Here is a 21,339-nt window from a genome sequence, read left to right on the forward strand (position 1 = left end):
CAGCTATTTTGAACTTCTCCATCAACTGACAGTTTTAAAATGCTGCAATCCTGAAAACAGGCATCTGCAAAAGCATGGCACTAAACAAGCCTTCCAATGCTGCAGAAATACTGCTCGCGAATCATCAGTACCAAAGAACCTTCCTTCCTTGCAATCTCAATCATCCATATATATGACCCCACAAGCAAAAACAGTTTATTGATTTTTCTTGACAGGAACAACATGCAAAAGAAAACCTGATAAGAACCCAAGTCACCTTCACCTTCAACAATGCACACCCATGTGCAAGCATGCATGCATCCAATTATTTGATCCAAACGGCATATTCTGTATACATATCACACGCACACATGGACTGTCCATGGCCGTGGAGATACAGAACAAAACTGATTGATAGCAAGGCGATTGGGTGACCTCAAAATCGTTGCCTCTTCCAGTGAAACGTCAGTTGCGAGCTCTCACATCATCTTTTATCACCTTTGTTCAGCTACTAGCTCTTGCGTGCACCAGTGTTAGGGAATAGGCGTAGTGGTGTGATTCACAGACCTTTGCTCTTGCATGTTCTTGCATACCTGGACCAAAAGTATGTTAGCCAATAGTAACTAGCTAGCTTGGCCACTTTGTTCCACCACAAATACAGAATAATAAGGGAATAAAGGTCAGTGATCATAGAAACATCTCATATCAAATTAGACGCATAATAATCCTCTTTATTCTTTGGCACCACAAAAGAACCACTCTGTACAAGAGCGATCGATGATATGCGCATTATACAAAACTTTATACTATGAGTTTTCTGTACACAGGAAGCAAGGGCTCAAAATCAAGGTAGGGACGAGGCGGATTAACGGTGAGAACTAAGGAGTTTATATATCGATCGCCATCACCTTTTTTGGGACAAAATTCTGAAAAATTCTTAGCATGCTTTTTTTTTAGAGAGAGAAAGAGAGGGAAAAAGTTGTATATACCACAAGAAAACTAGGCAGTGCAGTGTACTCCATCATTTTGCAGACCTTTTCACTCAAATCAGGACCAAAATCAGTTAGGCAGATCAAAAGAGCATTCAAAACCAAAACGGTATATAGTGATAACAACATGGAAACAACTACTGGTACTTTACTGGAGCACCAAAGCATCAAAACAGCACCAAAGCCAAGGCTCTGTACTGCCACTCTGCCAGTTAAGCTTGAACATAGCACTTGTCTAGGCTCTCTTTATACCTTTGGTGATTTGATGTGCAGTTTAGCTTCACATGTAATCTTACTCACATTTGGTCCCCTCACATTGCTTCGAAGCTGGACTAGAGCATGCATGGGAGAACATGTTCTTTTCTTTGTTCTCTCATGAATTTGTGTCTTTTTCGACGGGGATTCTAATCTTCTGCGTGCATGCCACTGTTCCAGCATAAGCTTTGCTTACTACTGAAACATTTCTACTTAGGGTTAGACTGGGTAGTTAGGGCTATTATGTAGTAGGTAGCTTTTGTTCCTTGTAAAATAGAGGCGATTGATACTGATTCCTCAAAAATAGAGGCGATACCACTACCCTAAATATCATCACTGTGATAGGTTAACAATGTGAAATGGAGACAAAGTCTATATCAAAGTTGTAGTACTTGACAAGATTTATAATTTTGCAATTAAGAACTTTTTCATTTGAGATCATTTAGAGTGTCAAATATATAATATAAGATTTAAAATTGTGCAGTTAAATGAATCACATTAGTTGTACAGTCACAAGTATCACGTAGCTTAGATGGTATGGACGCTTGAGAGAATGTGAATGTTGAAGTCCTGGCTTTGAAGCACGAAAAACATACATATTTTCTATTTTTTTTTCACCGTCGGATTTAGAACCGGCAATAATAACTACTTCCTTTAACCATGCAGCAAGTCTAACTTCTGAGCACGTCCAACTACTATTCATTATTGTTCACCTTTTCTTTTTCTTTTTTTTTTCTTTTTTTTTTTTGGCTCCTCCGGCTTTGACCGCTGTTTAGTACTGTTCGACCTTTTCGTCCCCACGCAACCCACGCGCGCAGCGCTAATCAGACTATTATATAGTAATTTGTGGTAGCTAGTGTACTAAGCCATTGTTACCTTCCGGATTCCATGGTCCTCTGCAGTGAATATATTTATACCCTCGAATTAAGCCGTTCATATATGTTAAATACTCCTCTATAGAAATAATTGTAAATTGTTAAATTGTTTTTGTGCCAACACGTTTTAGATTTTGTCGGGTTTGTGGTTTTGTCTAACAAATTTTTTATTCTCGGAACTGAAAAATGCAGATCATGACTATAGAAATTGCAACGAACTATGCTACATTTTTAATATAAAATATATGCAATTACTATCGTCCGAAAGGAAACTAGCAAATATATGTCTAGATGGGCCTAGCCCGCTGGGCCAGCACGGGCTCGGTCCGAAAAAGCACGACACTGGCCCGGTGCGGCACGGCCTGCCTCGTGCCCGTGCTTGGCTCGACCCGGCATCGTGCCCGTGCCTGGGCCACCTCACCGGCCCGTAGTGCCGGCCCGGGCACGGCATGGTTTTTGGGCCGACACGATGCGGCCCGACTATTTCCAATCGTTGGATCCTCTTTAGATGAATATCAGCCGTTGGATGAAACCCTAGGCTTAAAACTAATCCCCCACACCTCTGAGTTCCCATCCTTAGTTCCTCACCCCGCCGCTTCCTCCGACTCCATCACGCACGCGGGACGTGACTTCGCTCCAGGCCACCGCTCCCTGTGCCTTCCCTCCCAAGCCGCCGCTCCCCGTTCCCAATTCCCTCCCGCAGCAGCCTCACGGCCCTTCACTGCAGTGGCTCCAGGGGCGGCGGCGAGACGCAGCGGCTCCTCTGCTCCCTAGGTCGACGGCAGAGTGGAAGACGACGGCGGCGCGAGGTCTGCAGCGACGTGGGGGAGTTGCAGGGCGACGTCAGTGTGGTGGTGTGGCGGCGCAATGGCCTCTGTGCTGACGTGCTGGAGAGCGTGAGCGGCCTCGACGTGCAACGCGACGGCCTCGGCAAGGAGCCGGCAGCACGTTGGCCTCGTCGCGTCAGGCTAGAAGCGGCACGGGCACGCTCGGACTGCCGTGCCGAGCGGCACGGCACGGCACAGCTAATAGCCTATAGTGCCGTGCCTGGGCCGGCACGGCACGGCAGCGCCGCCATGCCCCGCGTGTCGTGCCTGGCCGTGCCTGGGCGGCCCGTTTGGACATGTATACTAGCAAACCCCATAATAACGTGCTACACAATGCTTCACAATGTATTTTCTTTAAACACAGACGTGCGTGCACACACACCCCCGCACGCAGGCGGGAGGCGGCGGCACCCCATGCTCGGCGCCACCGCACACGCACACAGGGTGCCAATAACCTGCGTCTCCCAGCAAGGCTTGAAAAGCCACCATATCCGATCAAGGGTCAAGCCCCAAATGGAAACCTTGCACGTGAAATGCAGGCATGGCTGCAAATAAGCATGGTCCTGTGTCCAACCGGGACAGGACCACCATGGGCATTCGTTGGCAAGATGGAGCTGGTTCATGTCCAAAGTTCTTATCGCCGGTTCATGCACGTATGGTATGTGAAGGCGGATGGAGCTGGCCCAAGAGGCCAACTTGGACGATGACACCTCCAGAAGCAGAGCATGCACTGCAGGGGCGCCGGGCACGCACACGGCACACGTGCTTTGCAAACTTTGGGTGACTAGGATATGCTGCATGCTCGCTGATCCGCCGCCGCTGAACACACTCTCAAAGCGCAGGACCAGCTCCGGCTGGAAGGTTAGAGTGAGGCCACGGTGTGACCTGTATGCGTGCAGATGCAATCCAGCTTCGTCCCGCTGGAGCTAAGCCTATAGGCATAGGCTCCATGGTCACACGGCTCTGCACATGGAGCAATAGTTCATTCGTGATTTGATCGATCAAAAGCATATGTGCAGGCAGCTGAACCTGGCTTTAGTGGCTTCCAACAGATTCGATTCTACTCGAGCTGTGCAGGAGAGTGGATAGATGTCATGTCCAGCGGCAACAGAGCTTAAAGCGACGCGCCACACGTTGCCGAGGCAGCGTGTACGACCTTTATTTTTGGGTAGCAGACAGACCGACTCTTCTGTCTATTCCGGGGCTTTTCTGAACAAGGCTGAATGAAGTCTGGGCATCAAGCGCCTGCAATGAGCAGGAGTTCGAAATCATCGTCAGAATTCAGACATCGATCATTAGACTGTTGACAATGCAGTTGTTTTCTTCCGCACAGGTCTCTCCAAGTACAGCAGCTCATGCACACTTTAACAGAACGATGCAGGTTCATTAGCTGCAGCCATAGGAGGAGTATATATGTATACAACTATCAGTACATTGTTGTCATCAGTCATCATAAGGTGGCAGCTAATGAAAGGTCCTCGGATCAATACTCTATTATATAGCCTCCGGCCAAAGCCGCCTTCAGATCTGCCACCGAAATCCAGTGTGGAAACCGGAAAGGCGTCGCCCAAGCTGGATAACAGCGATCAAATAAAAGGCATTTAGCACAGGTGATTATGTGGCTACTGATCTAGACATCTTGTGATGATGGGAAGCTAGACAGAGTCGGTAAACAACATCTGAGTTGATGAATCCGTTAGAGAGGGATAGTTGTTGGACTGCTTAACGAAAGTTAGCCTATGATGGTTATGATTGGTTGGACCGTCGGTCAGGATTTCAGTGTCGAGCGAATAAAGATCGTCTCTAGCTAGGCATGGATTTTGGCTGCACAGTGGACTTTGGGTGCCGTGTTTCGCACGGACGACCGCTTAGTTTTATTTACTGTCTGTAACCTGAAAAACGGAAGAAATTTCATACAGGGACTCACGTGTAAACATATTCAAAGAAGTTAGCCCCCATCTCTCTCTATATATAAAAAGAATTGCTTACTGTGTCAAAACACATGTCAAAATGGTCAAACCTGAAGTGCACCAGTAAGGTCTCCATAGTTAGCAAAATCTCTCCAAACAAATAATTGTGCCAGAAGTGAGCGCACGGGCTGTGCCTATCTAGATTCTAGACTGGGCTGAAAATTAGAACAAACCCAAATATTTTTTTAAGGCATAAAATCTTTTATTTCGGTCTCTAAGAGTTTTGTACTGCCATTCATTATATAAAGTCCCTGCCCCGTTTGATGAAAAGAAGCTTTCAAAAAGTATAACAGTAGAGAGACCAAATAAGACTAGTACCAAACTACTAAACACCTCCATCCCAATGCATAAGAGCATCTCTACTGGATTTCTCATAATGCATCATCCCCTATAAGTTGCTTCAAGAGAGTATCCTAAAATCAATTTAGAATATAGGAGACTACTACTGCAGCAGATTACCTAAAACTTGACCCCTATATTTATTTAGGGATAGGGGAGAGGTGGGTGTCTCCTTTATTTAGAAGAGATGATGTTCTTTTAGTAAGTTATAGGTATAGGAGATGAGATAGGAGATCTATTGTAGCTCCTCTATCTCTTAAAACACTACTTTTTAGGTATAGGAGATCGGATAGGATATCTGATGGAGATGCTCTAAACCTAAGAAATCATGTCATGCTATGAAACTGTTGTGCTCGGCCTCCTAGCTTCTAATGCCATACATGATCCCAAGTATAATCCCAAGAAATCATATCATGATGTGCAATTGTTTTTTTAAGGGCAAAAACTATGGGGGGGTCCCCACAATACTTTAAAATTTTAATTAAAAGAGGAGATAAAAAACTTACAAAAGGTCTTAACTGATGGCATCCAGCCAAAAGCAAAAGAAAGATCTAATATCTTCCTTGAAAAGAATAGATTGAAGTAAACATTGGTTCCTAAAACTCATGAACTAGCAATTGAAGCCCACTCTACCATTGCTGCAAATCCTACCATTTCTAATCTTCGAGAGCTCCCAGCTTGCAATCAGGACAATCTCCGTGAAGAAGGGCAGGTTGAGTTGACTTCTAGCCATCGCCAATCTTGGATATAGTCCTAGTGGATATAGTCCTAGAGTCTCATCCCAAGAGAAGCCAATTGCATTCTAGCAGCGTTTGGAGAATTGACAAGTGAAGAAAAGGTTATCAACATCCTCTTCATACCTATCAGCACAGAGGACACACAGAACATAATTGTCCTCCACATTCAGGTTCCTGTGCCTTAGCATTATCTTTGTGTTTAGTCTGTCTATCATGATGAGCCAACCAAAGAATTTGATTCTTGGCGTGCACTTGGACTTCCAGAGCCTGGTGAAGATGGGGTGAGCATCCACCTGTTGGCAAGCCAGATTGATTTGCAACTGTTGGACTTCATGTTCCTGTGCCTTAGCATTGTCTTCGTGTTTAATTAGTCTGTCTATCAGGATGAGCCAACCAAAGAATTTAATTCTTGGTGTGCACTTGGACTTTCAGAGCCAGGTGAAGATGCATGGGGGTGAGCATCCACCTGTTGGAAAGCCAGATTGATTTGTAACTATTGGACTTCATGTTCATGTGCCTTAGCATTGTCTTCATGTTCAGTTTGTTTGTCAGGATGAGCCAACCAAAGAATTTGATTCTTTGCGTGAACTTAGACTTCCATAGCCAGGTGAAGATGGGGTGAGCATCCACCTATTGGACTTCCCGTAGATTTGCAAATGTTCGGTTGACTAGGATATATGACGCATCCTTATTGAGCCAGTTGAGTTCCTAACTTGCAATCTGGACAACCTCTGCGAAGAAGGGCAGGTTGAGTTGACTTCTAGCCATCACCAATCTTGGATACAGTCCTAGAGTCTCATCCCAAGAGAAGCTAATTGCATTTCAACAGCGTTTGGAAATTTGAGAAGCGAAGAAAAGGTGATCCACATCCTCTTCACATCTATCAGCACAGAGGATACAAAGAACATCATTGTCGACCACATTGAGGTTCCTGCGCCTTAGCATTGTCTTCGTGTTCAATAAATCAGGATGGGCCAACCAAAATATTTGACTCTTGGCATGCACTTGGACTTCTAGAGCCAGGTGAAGATGGGGTGAGCATCCATTTGTTGGAAAGCCAAATTGTAGAATCTATTGGAGGAGTAACTTTTATTGCCCCCATTTGAAGGTCCAGACATCAAAGGTCTTAGGATCCAGGTCTTGCTCTTCAAAGGCTTGCTGGGAAAGAGGGAGATGGAAGATCGAATCCAGGTCTTCTCTTTCCCAGCAATCCAGTTTTGATTCTACAATCCATGAAGAGCTCACGGCAGGGGCGAGGTGCTTGAGCTCTTGCGCGGGGGTGGAGCGGCGGCGGTGGACAGCGGGCGGCGGGGCCCGTGGCGAGAGAGCTGTTAGGCGGGGCCGGTGGTGGAGATTGAGGGAGGGAGCGAGCTAGTGCGGTTCCACGGAGAAGAATAGGGCGGGGACAGCCGATGGGTCCTCGTATAGCGCGACCGGTCGTGGCTTAACTGCCTCCAATTCCAGTTGTATACCCAGTACTCAGCCTCTGCTCTGTCGTTCTAGACACGCTTGAGATTCTGCTCATGCAGAGTGCCGGCCTAGGGGCAGGGCACGAGGTGCGACAGCCGAGGGCCTAAGCGGAGGAGGGGCTCAAGCTCAGGTATACAAACCTCTAGACCCTATAGTCTATTAGGCATTAGTAAACTAATAAGAAGAGAGACATAGAACTGGCCAGGCGGTCCAAAAAGACAATATCAACATTTTTTTCCTAGTTTCCTTTCCACACGGCCCTCGGATAGAGAGGAGACGAGGAGTCATGCTGCACACAGCACACTCTGATCGTGAGTTCGCGACGTGTGCCTTACACACGCGGAGCTGGCCGGAGACACGGACACGGCGCACGAGGACGACGATCAGGCAGGCTCCACGACGACGACAACTTGATTCTTGGCTTCTTATGAATTACGATCATCGATCAGTTGTTTAGGCCTAAGGTATTTTTTTTCCTTTTTATTTTTAATCCAAATTAATTATTTGTATAGTATTGTAGACTTGTAATACTTTGTACCCATATAATTATATTTTTCTTCTAATTTAGGTGTTAGAATTTTAGAATGTTACCTAAGAAACATTTGTCATGGGTGAGAAAAGAAAACGAATATATTGCTTTTTAATCTCCATTGTTCTAAAATAATTATCATACATCTACAAATATATTACTTAATCTATATTGTTCCTCGATAATTATCAGACATGTTAAATTAAAAATATGTTATTAAATTTGCTTTCATTTTGCAAGTAAAATTAGCGTCTATATATTGCTCATGCATTGCCCCATTTTATACGTAGTTAGGTACTGCCGTGTTCCAATTGACAGCCACATGTGACAGACCTTCGTAGCCTTGTTCCTGTGTCTGAATTGCTACGAAGCTACGCCCATCATATCAGCAATTGACGAACCCCGTGTGCTCTCATCACCATGGAAAATTACAATCGAAACTGACAAGAGCAGAAACGAAGAAAATAGAGGTAAAAACAGAATTATATATAATCTACTCATTCACCAGTCACCTCCAACAAATTGATCGTTGTTCACGCCTGCGAGAAGCAGTCGCATTAGTGATCAGTCTCTCTCAAGTTCTCGACTTCAAATCAAGCCACGAGGAAACACAAGAAGATGCATACTGAATAGTGAATACTGATCGACATAAAAAATCCGTTCACAACTCAATTTGCCTCACATGAATCATCCTCGCCTAACATGACCCATCGACCATCGTACATGGAGCTAGGAACAATGAAGCCTAGACGTGGTACTCCGACTACTTGTCTAGCAGGGTATCTTGGAGGTGAACCAGGTCATGACGTGCAGCGGCGCCTTGATGAGCTCCACCGCCGCCTCCAACACCACCGTCACGCAGAGGCAGCACGGGCAGATGCACGAGATGGGCAGCCTGCACGTACGGATCACAGCAAAGGCCGCGTGCTGTCGCCGCTGAGAATTCACACGCACGCAAGCAGAGGCAAAATCGAAGCAAGGTCAGCAACTTACCCGATGATCCAGATGATGGCGCCGACGATGGAGACGAGGACGGCGAGCAGCGCGAACGGCAGCCCCAGCAGCCAGCCCAGCGGCCGGCACTCACCGCCGTCGCCACCGCAGCAACACATCACTCACGGGCCGCCTTGTCTTCCTTTCCTCTCTTCCTTTGCTTGCTTGATTAGTTAGGCGATCCTTGCTAGTACTATCTAATTTGCCAGGGTGGTCTCATCGTTTTGCGTTATTTTATATATGGTAGCGAGTGACTTGCCTTGTTGACTGTGCTATTGCTCCTATTATTTATTATTTAATTTAACCTTTATTTGATTTAATAACAACCGGAATCAATCACGAGTGAGTGGAGGGAGCTGTTTCCATGTCGCTTTCTGCGAGGAGAGGACCCTCCGTGTCTGTCAACAAACTGCGTGATCGCCTATTGACTGATTTAGCAGGTTCAACAGAATGGGCGGCTACAAACGTGCCAGTCAAAAGTATTGACTAAGACTATCTGAATATAATAACATTCCTAAACTAAGCATAAGGAAATTGGTACCAGGTAGTAGTACTCTTCTAGCATGACAGCAATCACAAGCTTCAATTTTTAGAGTGTGGCATACATTTTCTGGAGTTTACTGTACATTTCCTTTTACAAAGCAGCACCAGGCCTCCTCCCTCTTTCACCAAGCGCCCAACTACGGGCAAATGTTTCAATATTATTTGCTGTGCTATACTCAAAATACATTTTACATCTATCTATATACTGTAGATAAATATACCAAGCAAATTTTGGTACCTTCCCCAGCCAACACATAGTGGGAAACATGATTCTACAGCTAAACAAGGTTCATGCACCAAGATCCGAACCAAACAGCCCCTTACATCAGGGTTTGGACTCGTTAGTGCCAGCAACAGGTGCACTTTACATCCAGATTATGCTGCATCAGGGTTTGGACTCGTTAGTGCCAGCAACAGGTGCACTTGCATATTTGGGTCTGGGAAGTTCGTCAAATGATGGTTTCCTCCCAAAAATCACTGCCGCCGCACGCGTCACGATGTGTGCAGTTAAGCCCCAAATTACAAACTTTTTGCCGTCTGCCTCGTAGTCGAAAAACTGGACAGGAATATCTATGCCCATCCAATTCATTTGTTTTGTCCTCCGGTGGTCGTCCTGTTGATGCGATACAAGTGAAAACTATGCAATGCAATGCAATGCAATGTTCTTACTCACACCATATAAGGAATCTAATGAGCGAAAAGGAATTAAGGAACATAAACAAAATTGTTGCTGTGCTACAACATATGATAGAGAAACAACTACCTTTAGAAACATCTCCAGAGGTGCATCAAAGATGTCCTCCACTTCAGCTTTATTTAAGACAGGCTTGAATAAGGCTTTATCTGAGACCATGCCAATTACAGGAACAACATTGAGGCCATTCTGCAAAAGAAAGGTTGTAGCATAAGTACTGGACAGTTTGCAATTCCATTGGAAGAGTAGAAAAGCATGTGTCACATCACAGATATAGGAAAGTAGAGATGCATGTCAAACTGATATACTCAGTGCAGCAATCCATGCATGGCTTGTTTTTCAATATTTGATTAAAAGCCTTTTCCTTGGCATCAGTTCCAAAAAGATGGAGCCAAGCTAATGAGTAAATCTTTGATTGCTAGAAACTTTAAAAGGAAGGCTGACGCAGCACAGAAAAGGGAGGGGGGGATTGTGCCAAAAAAAAGATTAAAAAAAAAGAGCATACCCAGTGCAGAGAGCTCCCGCTGTGTGCGGGGTCTGGGGCCAAAAAAAAAAGATTAACAGGGTGAAACAACCCACCTTTGACAACACAAATGGTGAAACAAGCCTTTGACAACATATTCACCAGTTATGACCATTGACAGTTCCTTAATTTTGATTGAATGATTTTACATGACAGTAGTACACCTCTTCCTGATAGCAGGTTAATACTGATATTTACATGCTTATATGCAAAGGGTTTTCTTTTTTATTCATAGTATTTTGTGCAGTCAGAAGTTTAGAATATCTTCCTCTTCCTGAGATCGCATTACTTGTCCCCTACCTCAAACTCTAAAGTTGCATCGTCACTGGGGGAGTTTAACCCTGGTTTAAACATTTCTTGAAAATTTGTTCATCGGTCAATTGCACCTTCACTGATGCTCACTTGCTTCCCTTGCTTTTTACTGTAGGCATGGTTTTAATGGCTAGACCAAAACCATTTGCTCAGCTCTGATTCTTATCAAACTAAACCAATAAGCTTATACCACTTGCCTCCCTAAATATTCAGATCAAATTCTTAGGCCCCCAATACTTGTACATTTAATTATTCTGGCCACTAGCTTAATATAATTCATGACATGGCATCTAATCGAAGAGCAAAAAAAGTTACATGATGTGCAATCAAAGCATGAAAATATGTGATGGGCTTAAAGTTAAACAGGCCATATATAAAGAAAACGAAAATGATACTCCACCACATAAAGGTCTTCCACATTCAGACATACAATTTCAGAATTTCAGTTTGAATTTTATTTTAAGATTTTAATTGAAGTTGGGCATAACATTTGATTGTTTACTATCAGTATTTCAAATTTTTGATCCTCCAATCAAAGTTTGGCATCGAATTTTGATGTTTGCAAAATGAACTGACACCGTAAGAGATATCTTGATGCGAATTGTTGTTATGCTATCTTAATGCTGCAAGCATGTATACTTGAGGAGGTATTGCACTACAATGAGTCAAGATTATATATATATATATATATATATATATCAAAAATAGCTTGACTTAATACATTGTTACACCATTATACGACTCTACACAAGAATTGGTCGGTAAAATCATAAAGCTCTTTCATAGATGTCCTGTTAGTACCGGCAACAATTATGGCTTACCTTTGATATGAAAGGCTCAAGAACTGTAACAACAGAAACAAGGGCCGGATCCAGTCCAATCTCCACCTTCGCCTCCCGTAGAGCTGTGGCCTTCGGATCTGCGTCCCCATCCTCCACCTTCCCTCCGGGTAACGACACCTCCCCTTACAATTTTCAAGAAATTGATTGAAGCACTCCAAGGAAGGAATCGTCCAGAGGAAAATCCAATAGGCAAAAGCTTTAGCCAGAGTCATGGTGTCTACCGGAGTCGGAGGAGAGGGAGGAAGCGCGCTTGGTAAGAAGGACCCGTGGCCCGCTGCTGGGGTCCTCGAAGAGGCAGACCAGCACCGCGGCGTGGACCTTGGAGACGGCCGAGCGTTGGCTTTTCGCGGGGACGGCATCTGCGGCGGCGGCGGCAGGGGCGCCCACTGAGGAGAGCTCGCCGGAAGAAGAGGAGGCGAGATGGCGTGTGAGATGGGCCAACCGCCGAGACGGAGAGGAAGAGAAGGAAGAGGAGGCCATGGCAATGTGAGTGGAGGTGAACAGGCGGGTAAGGAAAGGTCTCATGGCTGCGACGGTGATAACGGCGCAGCAGCGGCGATATCAAGGTGGGAGTTGGAGGGGTCGCCGCCGTCCGCCGTCCCAAAGGTAAATGTGACTCGTAACGGCCAACGCCCTTTGGGTCAAGCAGCGGGCACCGCTATCTAATCGAACTGCTCGACTGTACCCTCCGTCACAAAATAATCACATATGGTTTTTCTTGGGTCAAACAAAATTTTCTTAACTCCATACAGTGGTGGAGCCAGGAATTTTCGAGAGCCTGGGAGACAATACGCCGAGCTAACAGTGACCAGCAATGCACATGAATATATTATAGAGTTAAATGCATCAACGGTTCTCGAACTTGTAAGGACGTGTTATTTAGGTCCACGAACTCTTAAAATATATTTTTAGGTCTCCTATCTTGATTTTTGGTTCACCATAGGTCCATACCGTTTTGTCAGCAGTATTTTAGCATGCCAATATGGCAATCATTTTTACATCTAACCTCTTAGGTTTACTTTTCTTTAAGAAAATAGACCCTCTCTTTTCTTCCAGACTGTCGTCTTCATCTTTTCCATTTCATACACCAGCCATGGGCCACGGCTGCAGTGGTGGAACCAGCAAAATGATAAAGGAGGGCCAGACAAATGTATGGAGTACCGATAATGTGAATCCATATGAGAACATTTGCTGCTAATGTGAAGCTATACCATCAGTTAAAACATACGTACTGATATGACCCTGCATCGCTTCCTCCAGCATGCACGCATCGCCGGTGTCGACCTGGACGAACTTAGATTGGTCAAAAGCTTAGCTGCAACGGATTTGCCTTTCTCCCTGGCAAAGTGGCAAATCAAATTAAAACGGAACAACAGCACCTGCAAGTGGCATCGATTCATTTCATCCAAAACAGAAAAGGCTAGACTACTGCACCTACTGGTCCCTGGCAACGAGGATGTCGAGGTCGGGGCAGAGCCTGGAGAGCGAGGTGGCAGTGGTCTGTGGATCCCCCGACGCGGCCGGTGCCGCCGACGCCCGAGGCCGAGCATGAGCACGCGCCCAGTCATCCAGGGCTTGCTCCTCCGCAGCTCCGCTGGGCTTGGGCGGCGTCCATGGAGCCGGAGGGTGCTGGAGTGGCCGCGGCAGCGGGAGCGGGAGGCACGCACGCTCTCACGGCGATGCCCACGGCGCCCATCTCGGTACGGTGCGAATGCGATGTGACGCGAGTCTCCTCTCGTCCGTGACGTTTCCTCTGCTTCCAATTCTGACATAAATCACGGGATGGAGATCTAAAATCTTCCACGCTGCATGCTGGGCTATGGGCTTGGCCGCACAGGGGGATCAAAAAGATTTCGGCCGCATTGGGGGGCCGCGGCCCCTACTGGCCCCCCTGGTTCCGCCTCTTCACGGCTGCCCACCCACCCCATCAGAAATAGCTCCAACACTAAGCTCGAACCCAAGACCCCTCGTCTGGCACGTCCATAGCTCGCGACCCATGGATGAGAGCCACGCTGTGATTCGCGGGGACTGAGTATGGGTGCGCTCACGCAGCAGGAGCGGCGGTAGGCAAGAGAGGCGAGGAGAACGACATGCCATGGCCATGTTGTCATTGTCTAGCGAGGAGAGAACGAGCAGCTCCATGCGGCAAACATGGTGCCCGCTGGCGCATGCTGTCATAAGCAAGATGTCATGCGCAAGCACGAGCTCGGTCGTCGGTGCTGTAGGGGCGTGACATTGGCCTCCAGTGCACGCGGGCACAAGCTCGAGCCGCCACCGCAGGCGCCGCCACTCCCGCTCATGGCACGCCCCTCGGTGGGGGCACCTATGGCGCTTGCCGACGCACGGCCAGGCGGGAGAAGGGGATGCGGTGGCCGTGGCGGAGGCAGAGGCGGAGTGGCTCATTGCGCTCCAGATGTGTGCTGTTCACGCTGGCCTCATCGCTGACCTCGGTGCCTAGGTTGTCGCGTGACTGTGCCATGTGCTAGAGCATGTTCCATGACGACGGCGAGCTCCGCCTCCTGCCCGCCTGTTCGCGCACCTTCCACTCCCGCTGCGTGGACCCGTGGCTTCGTGCGAACCCAGATCATGTCCGCTGTGTAAGCATGAGAAAGAAGAATGATAAAAACTCAATTTGTATTTCATCAAGGCTTATGCCTATATACATGTACATCACGGTCATAGCTAGGAACGTATGCATGTCCATCTCTCGGTCAGAACTAGCTAGACTCAAGGAGAGCCTAGGAACGTGCTAATGTGCGCTAACACGATGTGCCGCGCCTCCATCGCGCTGCCCCACCCACCGCTCACAGACCTCCTCCGTGTGGAGCTCGGCAGTGTCAGCAGCCGCCGCTCCAACCCGGACATTGCAGCAGCCGTCCGCGCTTATCCGCTCGCTTGTGGCATCCCCAACTCGGCGTCGTCAGAGTACCTCGTCAAGGAGGAGCTCTAGGTCATGCTCAAACTGAGCCCGCACGCCACTGCCAGGTCTAGTGACCCACCAACCGTATAGTCACATAAGCAACAGCAGCACGAGCTTGTCGTAGTGGAGCGTGGGCAGCTGCCGCCGCTGTTGTCCGTAGGCCTGACCCCTACGGCATCGTTCATGTCGACAGCAGAGCGGTGGAGCACCTGGTGGAATAGCTGAATGCAAGGGTGCAGCAGCAGACGCTGGAGCAGCCGGTACGACACTGGAACCGTGATGGCCGCTAGTGCCGCACGGGCGTGATCTTGGCCGCCAACTACGCATGGCGTGCTGTCGCCGGCACAGGCGAGCCCTCGTGTGATGAGGACATCGCCACGCTAGACACACCGACGCCATGGTCTTTCCCAAGTTCCAATTCGTTCCCAACTCAGCTGCCACGTCGCCCTCGGATTCAGCAGACACGTCGTCACTGTTTCGGTCATAACTTCCTCATACGACATCGAAATGGGCCGTTCTTGGATGCGTTGGAAAGGGGACGATGACGCCGTTGTTTTGGATCTGGTCCCAGCTCCAGAAGGTCCGTGGATCATTCTATGTGACCACGGCAAGGTGCTGCGTCACCTATTTGGGCCAACTTGGCCATGTATCATGTCGGTCCTTAAGCCCAAGTTGTGGGCGCCCAACCCCTGGCCGTCCCCAACCCTAGGTCGAGTCTTAGACTATAAACACAGCCGCCGCCGCTGCTACACAATTGGGTTTTTGTTTAGAGTTTAGTTTTCCATCGAGGAACTGAATCGTTCATTGTAACTGTGGTGACAAATCCTTTTATAGTGATCCAGGGCCCCCGTTCTTGATCTCCTCCACTGTGTCGATTAGTCCTTTGGAACCGAGTTCTTGAATCCTTTTTTGATATTCGCGTCATTCATATTTGTAATTTCATATTGCGTGTTTTACCTTCTTGCTTGTGCTCTTTGATTCGCTTGTAGGAAAAGCCTTCTTGGCGAGGTCAATCAAGTTGTGCTTGGTTGATAACCAACGGAGCAGTGGTGTAACGGTTGCAGGGTTTGAATTGTGTCTTATTTGAAGCCGGATCGCCAACGTCGAGATCTTCACAAATCGAACTTACCGGCTACCTCTCGGAAGATCGAGCATGTACTCATCACCGTGGGTATGGCCCGACGAGCTTCATGTGCAATCGTGGGAAACAAATAAAGGAGACGCAAAATGAATGTGAGGGGTTAAATGTAAAATTGACTGCCAATGTTGGCATGTCATGTAAGCAAAATATTGCTGACAAAGTGGTATGGACCTGCGGTGAACCAAAAATCAAGATAAGGAATCTAGAAATGCATTTTGAGAGTTCGTGGAGCTAAGTGACACAACCTTACAAGTTCGAGTACCGCTGATGTATTTAACTCTATATTATATAACATACATATAAAATTAGGAAACCATGATAGATTCAAATTAAAATATTAAAATGATTTTTCAGTACACAAGTTCAGGACTTAGATAATGAAACACAAAAGATAAACCTAAATGGTAATTGGTAACTACAGATGCCCACCCCCACAAGCATGGTTACGAGGCAGCTACATCTTACGACTCTTCAAGTTTTGAAACCGCCGAAGAATAGTAGCTTCATCAAGTGAATTGAATAGTTCTCGCTCAATATAGCAGATCATCAAGTTGTTGAACCAATCATCAGCAATCCTATTGTGAGATTTAGACTTGATAGTCTTCATACATGAGAAAGCCCTTTCAACAGTAGTTGTTGACACCGGCACCAACAAGGCCAATTCAATGAGCTTGTAGACCAATGAAAAAAGCAAATGTTTTTCGGTTTCAACCATTTTCTGGGACAAACTTTCAATATCTTTACAATTAGCAAAGGCAGCATGCCTCCATACATGAAGAGCCTTATGACTCTAATGTCCCCTTATGACTCCACGATCATGATTTGAGAAATCCTCAGCATAAATTTCAGCAAGCCGAGCAAGACTGTTGACATCAAGACTAGAGAAAGAGTTCTTTGGATCAAGACAAGAAAAGCACATCAATAGCTTCGTCGTCGCTTCAGTGAACCGATGATTCATTTCAGCACATATTTTATGAAGAACAACATAGAAAATCCCAACACGATAATGATGAAGATTAGTAACAGTAAATCCGTCACGCCTTGAACGACCTCTCACTGGTATTTCTGCAGCCATATTTGGAATAGGAATACCATTCAAATCACAAAATTGTCTTGCCTCATCAAATAAGTTATCCCAGCCACTTTCTCTCATGGTGTTAAACTGAGCTTTGACATCATGGATAAGCTACAATTGAATTATATAAGTGCAATCAGATTAATAGCAAAAGGGAATAGCTGAATAAGAAAAGCAATATTGTAAGAAAGGGAACAACTGAATAAGAACTAACCTCAAGAGCATTAACAATATTGAGACCTTTTGTTTGTAAGGCACGTGAGAGCTCATTTGTGATGCCAAGAACCTTTAGCATAAGCACCATAATAAAAACAAATTCAAAGCACTCCATTTTTTGTATCAAACCAGCTGCTTGATTTGGCACTCGTCCATCTTCATGAACTATTTGAAGGACCTTTATCACTGAGTCCTACATTTGGGACAAGCGAACCAAAGTAACATGATGTCAACCCCATCTAGCATCCCTAGGCCTAGCAAGGACAGTTTCTTGATCCAAGCCTCTTCCTGTAGATACCTCGCTAGTTTCAATACGCCGTAGAGTATTTTGACGCTGGTTTTCAATTAGTTTGTCCCTTCTCTTGCATGATGTACTTATGGTGGTCACAATCAAAGATATATACTCAAAGAAATCAATGACAGAAGAGCAACAATTCGCAATAGAAACAACAACCAGCTGTAACTGATGGCAAAACAGTGGACAAAGAATGCATATGGGTTTTCATCTAGAATCTTTTCTTTCAGTCCATTAAATTCACTTCTCATATTTGAAGGCCCGTCATATCCTTGCCCTCGTATCCGAGAAACTTATAGCTTGTTCTTGTCAAGGACAGCAAGCAATGCTTCCTTCAATGCATCGGTTGTAGTCTCATTGACATGTACAAGAGCAAGACATCTTTCAACAACAACCCCTTTAGAATTCACATACCTGCAGTAGTGCACCAATTAAAAAAACACTAATAAAACTGAATATTGTACAGAATTAGACAACTTAATAGAACTGACACAATATATTAGTTGCTAACCTTAAAATAATAGCAATTTGCTCTTTCACTGATATATCACGTGATTCATCAATGAGAACAGAGAATGGCCTATTACCAATCTCTTCCATAATTGCTTCAGTTATTTCTTCTGCACAACACCTTGCAAGATCCTTTTGGATATCATGGGAAGTCATCTTACAATTTAATCCACCTCGATCGTAGGCATTCCTGACTTCTTCATTGTTGTCTTTTAGAAAATCAATCAACTCTAGAAGATTGCCTTTGTTCAAAGAGGAAGAAGATTCATCATGCCCACGAAATGATAGTCCTTGCTTTAAGAGATATCTTTAACATCGTAAAGTAGAAGTTAAACGAGTTTGGTATAATTCCTCCGATTGTTTACTAGCTCTGTTTAATACTCTCTGCACACTCTGTCTTTGATTTTTAAAGTCACCATATTTCTGAACACACTTGTTGTGAGCACTACCTACACCATCAACATGTTCAGGTAATGCTTTGTATGCATGTTTCCAATCTCTCCAACCAGTTTTGTTAAATACATCATAACCAAAATGTTGTGCCCTCCCCGACTGCTTAAAAAGGAAGCAATAAAAGCAATAACCAGCATCTTTGGATTCACTATATTCTAACCAATTATATTTCTTATACCAACCCACAGAAAAGCCCCTTGAACCTAGATCTTTCAATATATTTGTTGGTTGTGATGGACCTTTCAATATGTATGCTCTCCTAACTTGGTCTTGAATTTCAGGTGCATACTCATATATTTGTTTTCTAAGAGCTGGATCACATACGATTTCATTAGGATCAAACTCACTAGTGAAATTGTCCATGTTTGGTTCTGGTTCCGGATGACCTGGAGCTTCATGTGGCTCTTCTATGTTTGGATGTCTTTCAGGTTCATTACTTCCACCAACATCAAGACAAGTCCTTCTATCAACCAAAAAATGCCTCATCCCTAAATAAAAAATGTAAGAAACAGTCGTAAGGGCAAGGTCATAGATTATCCATCAAATTTAACCTCTGCATATTAGATAATTCATAACTAAAATTAGTCAAATTACCTAGTTGGCTCAGCCTCCTCTCTACCATTTGCATTTTTTGCTCAATCTAGGCTATGTCCAATATAGTAGGGTAGCAGGCGGCGCTTGTGCCTTGTCCGCGGCTGCCTCCAGTCGCCGTCTCTACCTCGCCAGACTCGGACCACCGGCCACCGCTAGCCGTAGTTGCTCTCACAAGAAGCAGTAGCAAGGGGAGGTCAAATCCATCAGCTTCGTTTGGGGTTCAGGATTGGAAAAGAGGAAGGATAGAGAGATAATGAAGGAGGATTGGGGTTAGGGTTGAGGTCGGCGCATAGACCGTTGCTTCGGCCTCCCCGCCATGGAGTAAGACTGTCTCGAACAAGGACCATACGGGCATCCAAACCTAAAATGAGTAGCAAGAGACCCAAAATCAGCCTCCAACAGAGTACCTATATGGGAGACCTATTTTGGGTTGCATGAGAGGCACAACCCAAATATGGGCATCCTCTCTGCTGGAAACCCATTTGTAGAAAGGATTCTCTTTTGGGTCTCGTTGTTGGAGAAGATGCCGAATAGGTATTGAACCTTTTGCCTGTAGCACTACCCAAGGGACGAATGGGTCTTGTATTTTGGGTGTTGTTGTTGGAGATAGCCTAATGGCGCCTCCTCGGTACCGTGCGTCCGCGCCGTTGCCCTCGAGCGCTCGTCTTTTCCTCTGTACTGGGCCTTTGGGCCTAAAGCGCAAGTAGCGGAGGAGCCCAGCCAATGGCCCAGGGTGTCGGGCCTTGGCTCCGCCAATGACTATAGTTTTTTATAGGAAGCTGTCTATGTCCAGAAAATATTAGAGAAATCCAATATGGACGGGTCATACCCATCAAAAAACACTTGGTAGTCAGATCTCTAGATATAGAGAACGGCCCATCTTAGACCAAGGGAGAAATGGAAAGAGATTTTGGAACTAGGTTCAATATCTTAGCCCTGTTTGGTTGAGTTGTGGCTTTTGGAAACGCTGTTGTGAGTTGTAGGCTGTGGAAAAACAGTTGTGGGAAAAGCAGAAGGCCATTTGGTTAGAGTTGTTGTCAAACTGTAGGTTGTGTAAAAAATACCTGTAATGCCCCTGAAGGCCTGGGGACCTGTTTTTATGCAAATTACTCATAACAAAATAATTGTTCACTAATTCGTATTTCAATGACTATTTTAGCAAGGAAAAAAATAATTTTCTAAAGTTTTTCATCCTCAGCAAAGTGATTGGTCCACATAAATAGAACAATATCCATCAAAGGGCTTAGACAACGATGTCATCCATCAACATAACTAGCCTTCTCTCGGACTAACCAAAGCATCAGCTATCCTAGTACGAATGGTATTCATGGTATCCTCGTTCTCCACATCCTCACTACCATCCCCTTGTGTTTGCTTTGTGCCACTTGTATGTTCTACCAAGTAATCCTCATCAGCATCACATCTCTTGAACTCCTTATCACACAAATTGTTGTCACGGATAAAATTATGCAATGCAAGACAAGCCGTAATGATATGCTTCTGAGTACGAGGTGAGAAACTTGGCATGCCCTTCAAAATACGCCACTTCTGCTTCAAGACTCCAAAAGACCTTTCAATGATACTACGAAGGGATGAATGCAAGAAATTGAACACCTCATACTTTCCTTGAGGAGGCCCTGAACGATTCCGAAATTCTGGTATATGGTAGGTGCTTCCTTTGAAAGGTGCAAGATACCCGGTTCGGTTTGGGTAACCTGATTCCATAAGATAATATTTTCCTACAAAACCAAGTTAGTAACGTACATAATAATACAACTATTGCTAACATAATACAGGAAACCATTAGTACCTTTAGGAGGCACAGGAAATGAAGGAAAATTTGCCAATGCATGATTGAGGATGCGCGTGTCATGTGCAGAACCCGACCAACCGGTAACCGCAAAGGTAAACCTCATGTCGAAGTCAAAAATAGCTAGCACATTCTGAGATGTATATCCATGACAATTTGTGTGGTTAACCACTTCGTCCACTGGCACTACCACTTGAACATGTGAACCATCTATTGCTCCAATTGCTCCTTTGAAGTATGGCCAAAAACGGTTCTCTCTCACCCTTTCATGCTCTGTAGAAAAAGTAGAATCTCTCGGTTTAATATTGTCCTTAGCTAACTTGCGCAAACACTTCAACACTTCATGAAACTTGGTGTTAACTATCCAAAGTGACCGTGTGAAACGATTTTTAGCTTGTGAAAATGATTGTGGTCCTCCGACAATCCACAAGAACATATCCAATGACTC

General features: G+C 45.5%; 3 protein-coding genes and 2 pseudogenes across 4 annotated transcripts; 1 reads left to right on the forward strand and 4 right to left on the reverse strand.

The window, feature by feature from the left end:
- Positions 1–8,446: 8,446 nt before the first annotated feature.
- On the reverse strand, positions 8,447–9,217 carry LOC136518721 (signaling peptide TAXIMIN 1-like). The gene is made up of 2 exons (XM_066512409.1): positions 8,964–9,217; positions 8,447–8,865 (listed from the first exon to the last, which is right to left on the reverse strand). Exons 1-2 carry the CDS (start codon positions 9,080–9,082, stop codon positions 8,742–8,744), a joined length of 243 nt encoding a protein of 80 aa, XP_066368506.1. The 5' UTR covers positions 9,083–9,217; the 3' UTR covers positions 8,447–8,741.
- Positions 9,218–9,512: 295 nt separating this feature from the next.
- Positions 9,513–12,507, reverse strand: LOC136518035 (nudix hydrolase 11-like). Of its 2 annotated transcripts, none has more exons than XM_066511686.1 (4): positions 12,099–12,507; positions 11,857–11,999; positions 10,270–10,389; positions 9,513–10,119 (listed from the first exon to the last, which is right to left on the reverse strand). In XM_066511686.1, the coding sequence occupies exons 1-4, from the start codon at positions 12,400–12,402 to the stop codon at positions 9,892–9,894; spliced, it is 795 nt and encodes a 264-aa protein (XP_066367783.1). In that variant the 5' UTR covers positions 12,403–12,507; the 3' UTR covers positions 9,513–9,891. The 2 variants fall into 2 exon arrangements, with proteins under 2 accessions (XP_066367783.1, XP_066367784.1); XM_066511687.1 differs by having other exon boundaries at positions 10,047–10,170.
- A 1,521-nt stretch (positions 12,508–14,028) lies between these two features.
- On the forward strand, positions 14,029–15,103 carry LOC136515554 (uncharacterized; annotated as a pseudogene).
- A 1,289-nt stretch (positions 15,104–16,392) lies between these two features.
- On the reverse strand, positions 16,393–19,436 carry LOC136515555 (uncharacterized; annotated as a pseudogene).
- An 804-nt stretch (positions 19,437–20,240) lies between these two features.
- LOC136515556 (uncharacterized) lies at positions 20,241–21,327 on the reverse strand. The gene is made up of 2 exons (XM_066509113.1): positions 20,892–21,327; positions 20,241–20,820 (listed from the first exon to the last, which is right to left on the reverse strand). The coding sequence occupies exons 1-2, from the start codon at positions 21,325–21,327 to the stop codon at positions 20,354–20,356; spliced, it is 903 nt and encodes a 300-aa protein (XP_066365210.1). The 3' UTR covers positions 20,241–20,353.
- Positions 21,328–21,339: the final 12 nt, after the last annotated feature.

The sequence above is a fragment of the Miscanthus floridulus genome, chromosome 17 (assembly GCF_019320115.1).
Source record: "Miscanthus floridulus cultivar M001 chromosome 17, ASM1932011v1, whole genome shotgun sequence".
Classification (NCBI taxonomy): Eukaryota; Viridiplantae; Streptophyta; class Magnoliopsida; order Poales; family Poaceae; genus Miscanthus; species Miscanthus floridulus.

What these genes read in the sequence shown, in the direction of transcription:
- LOC136518721 (XM_066512409.1), bottom strand. Translation starts at nt 9,082, where the DNA reads ATGTGTTGCTGCGGTGGCGACGGCGGTGAGTGCCGGCCGCTGGGCTGG. An exon ending in GCCATCATCTGGATCATCGG is followed by an intron (nt 8,866 to 8,963) that starts GTAAGTTGCTGA and finishes CCGTACGTGCAG; the next exon opens with GCTGCCCATCTCGTGCATCT.
- LOC136518035 (XM_066511686.1), bottom strand. Translation starts at nt 12,402, where the DNA reads ATGAGACCTTTCCTTACCCGCCTGTTCACCTCCACTCACATTGCCATG. An exon ending in TTGAGCCTTTCATATCAAAG is followed by an intron (nt 10,390 to 11,856) that starts GTAAGCCATAAT and finishes TTTCTTTTGCAG; the next exon opens with AATGGCCTCAATGTTGTTCC. An exon ending in CTCTGGAGATGTTTCTAAAG is followed by an intron (nt 10,120 to 10,269) that starts GTAGTTGTTTCT and finishes TCGCATCAACAG; the next exon opens with GACGACCACCGGAGGACAAA.
- LOC136515556 (XM_066509113.1), bottom strand. Translation starts at nt 21,327, where the DNA reads ATGTTCTTGTGGATTGTCGGAGGACCACAATCATTTTCACAAGCTAAA. An exon ending in ATTTCCTGTGCCTCCTAAAG is followed by an intron (nt 20,821 to 20,891) that starts GTACTAATGGTT and finishes TTGGTTTTGTAG; the next exon opens with GAAAATATTATCTTATGGAA.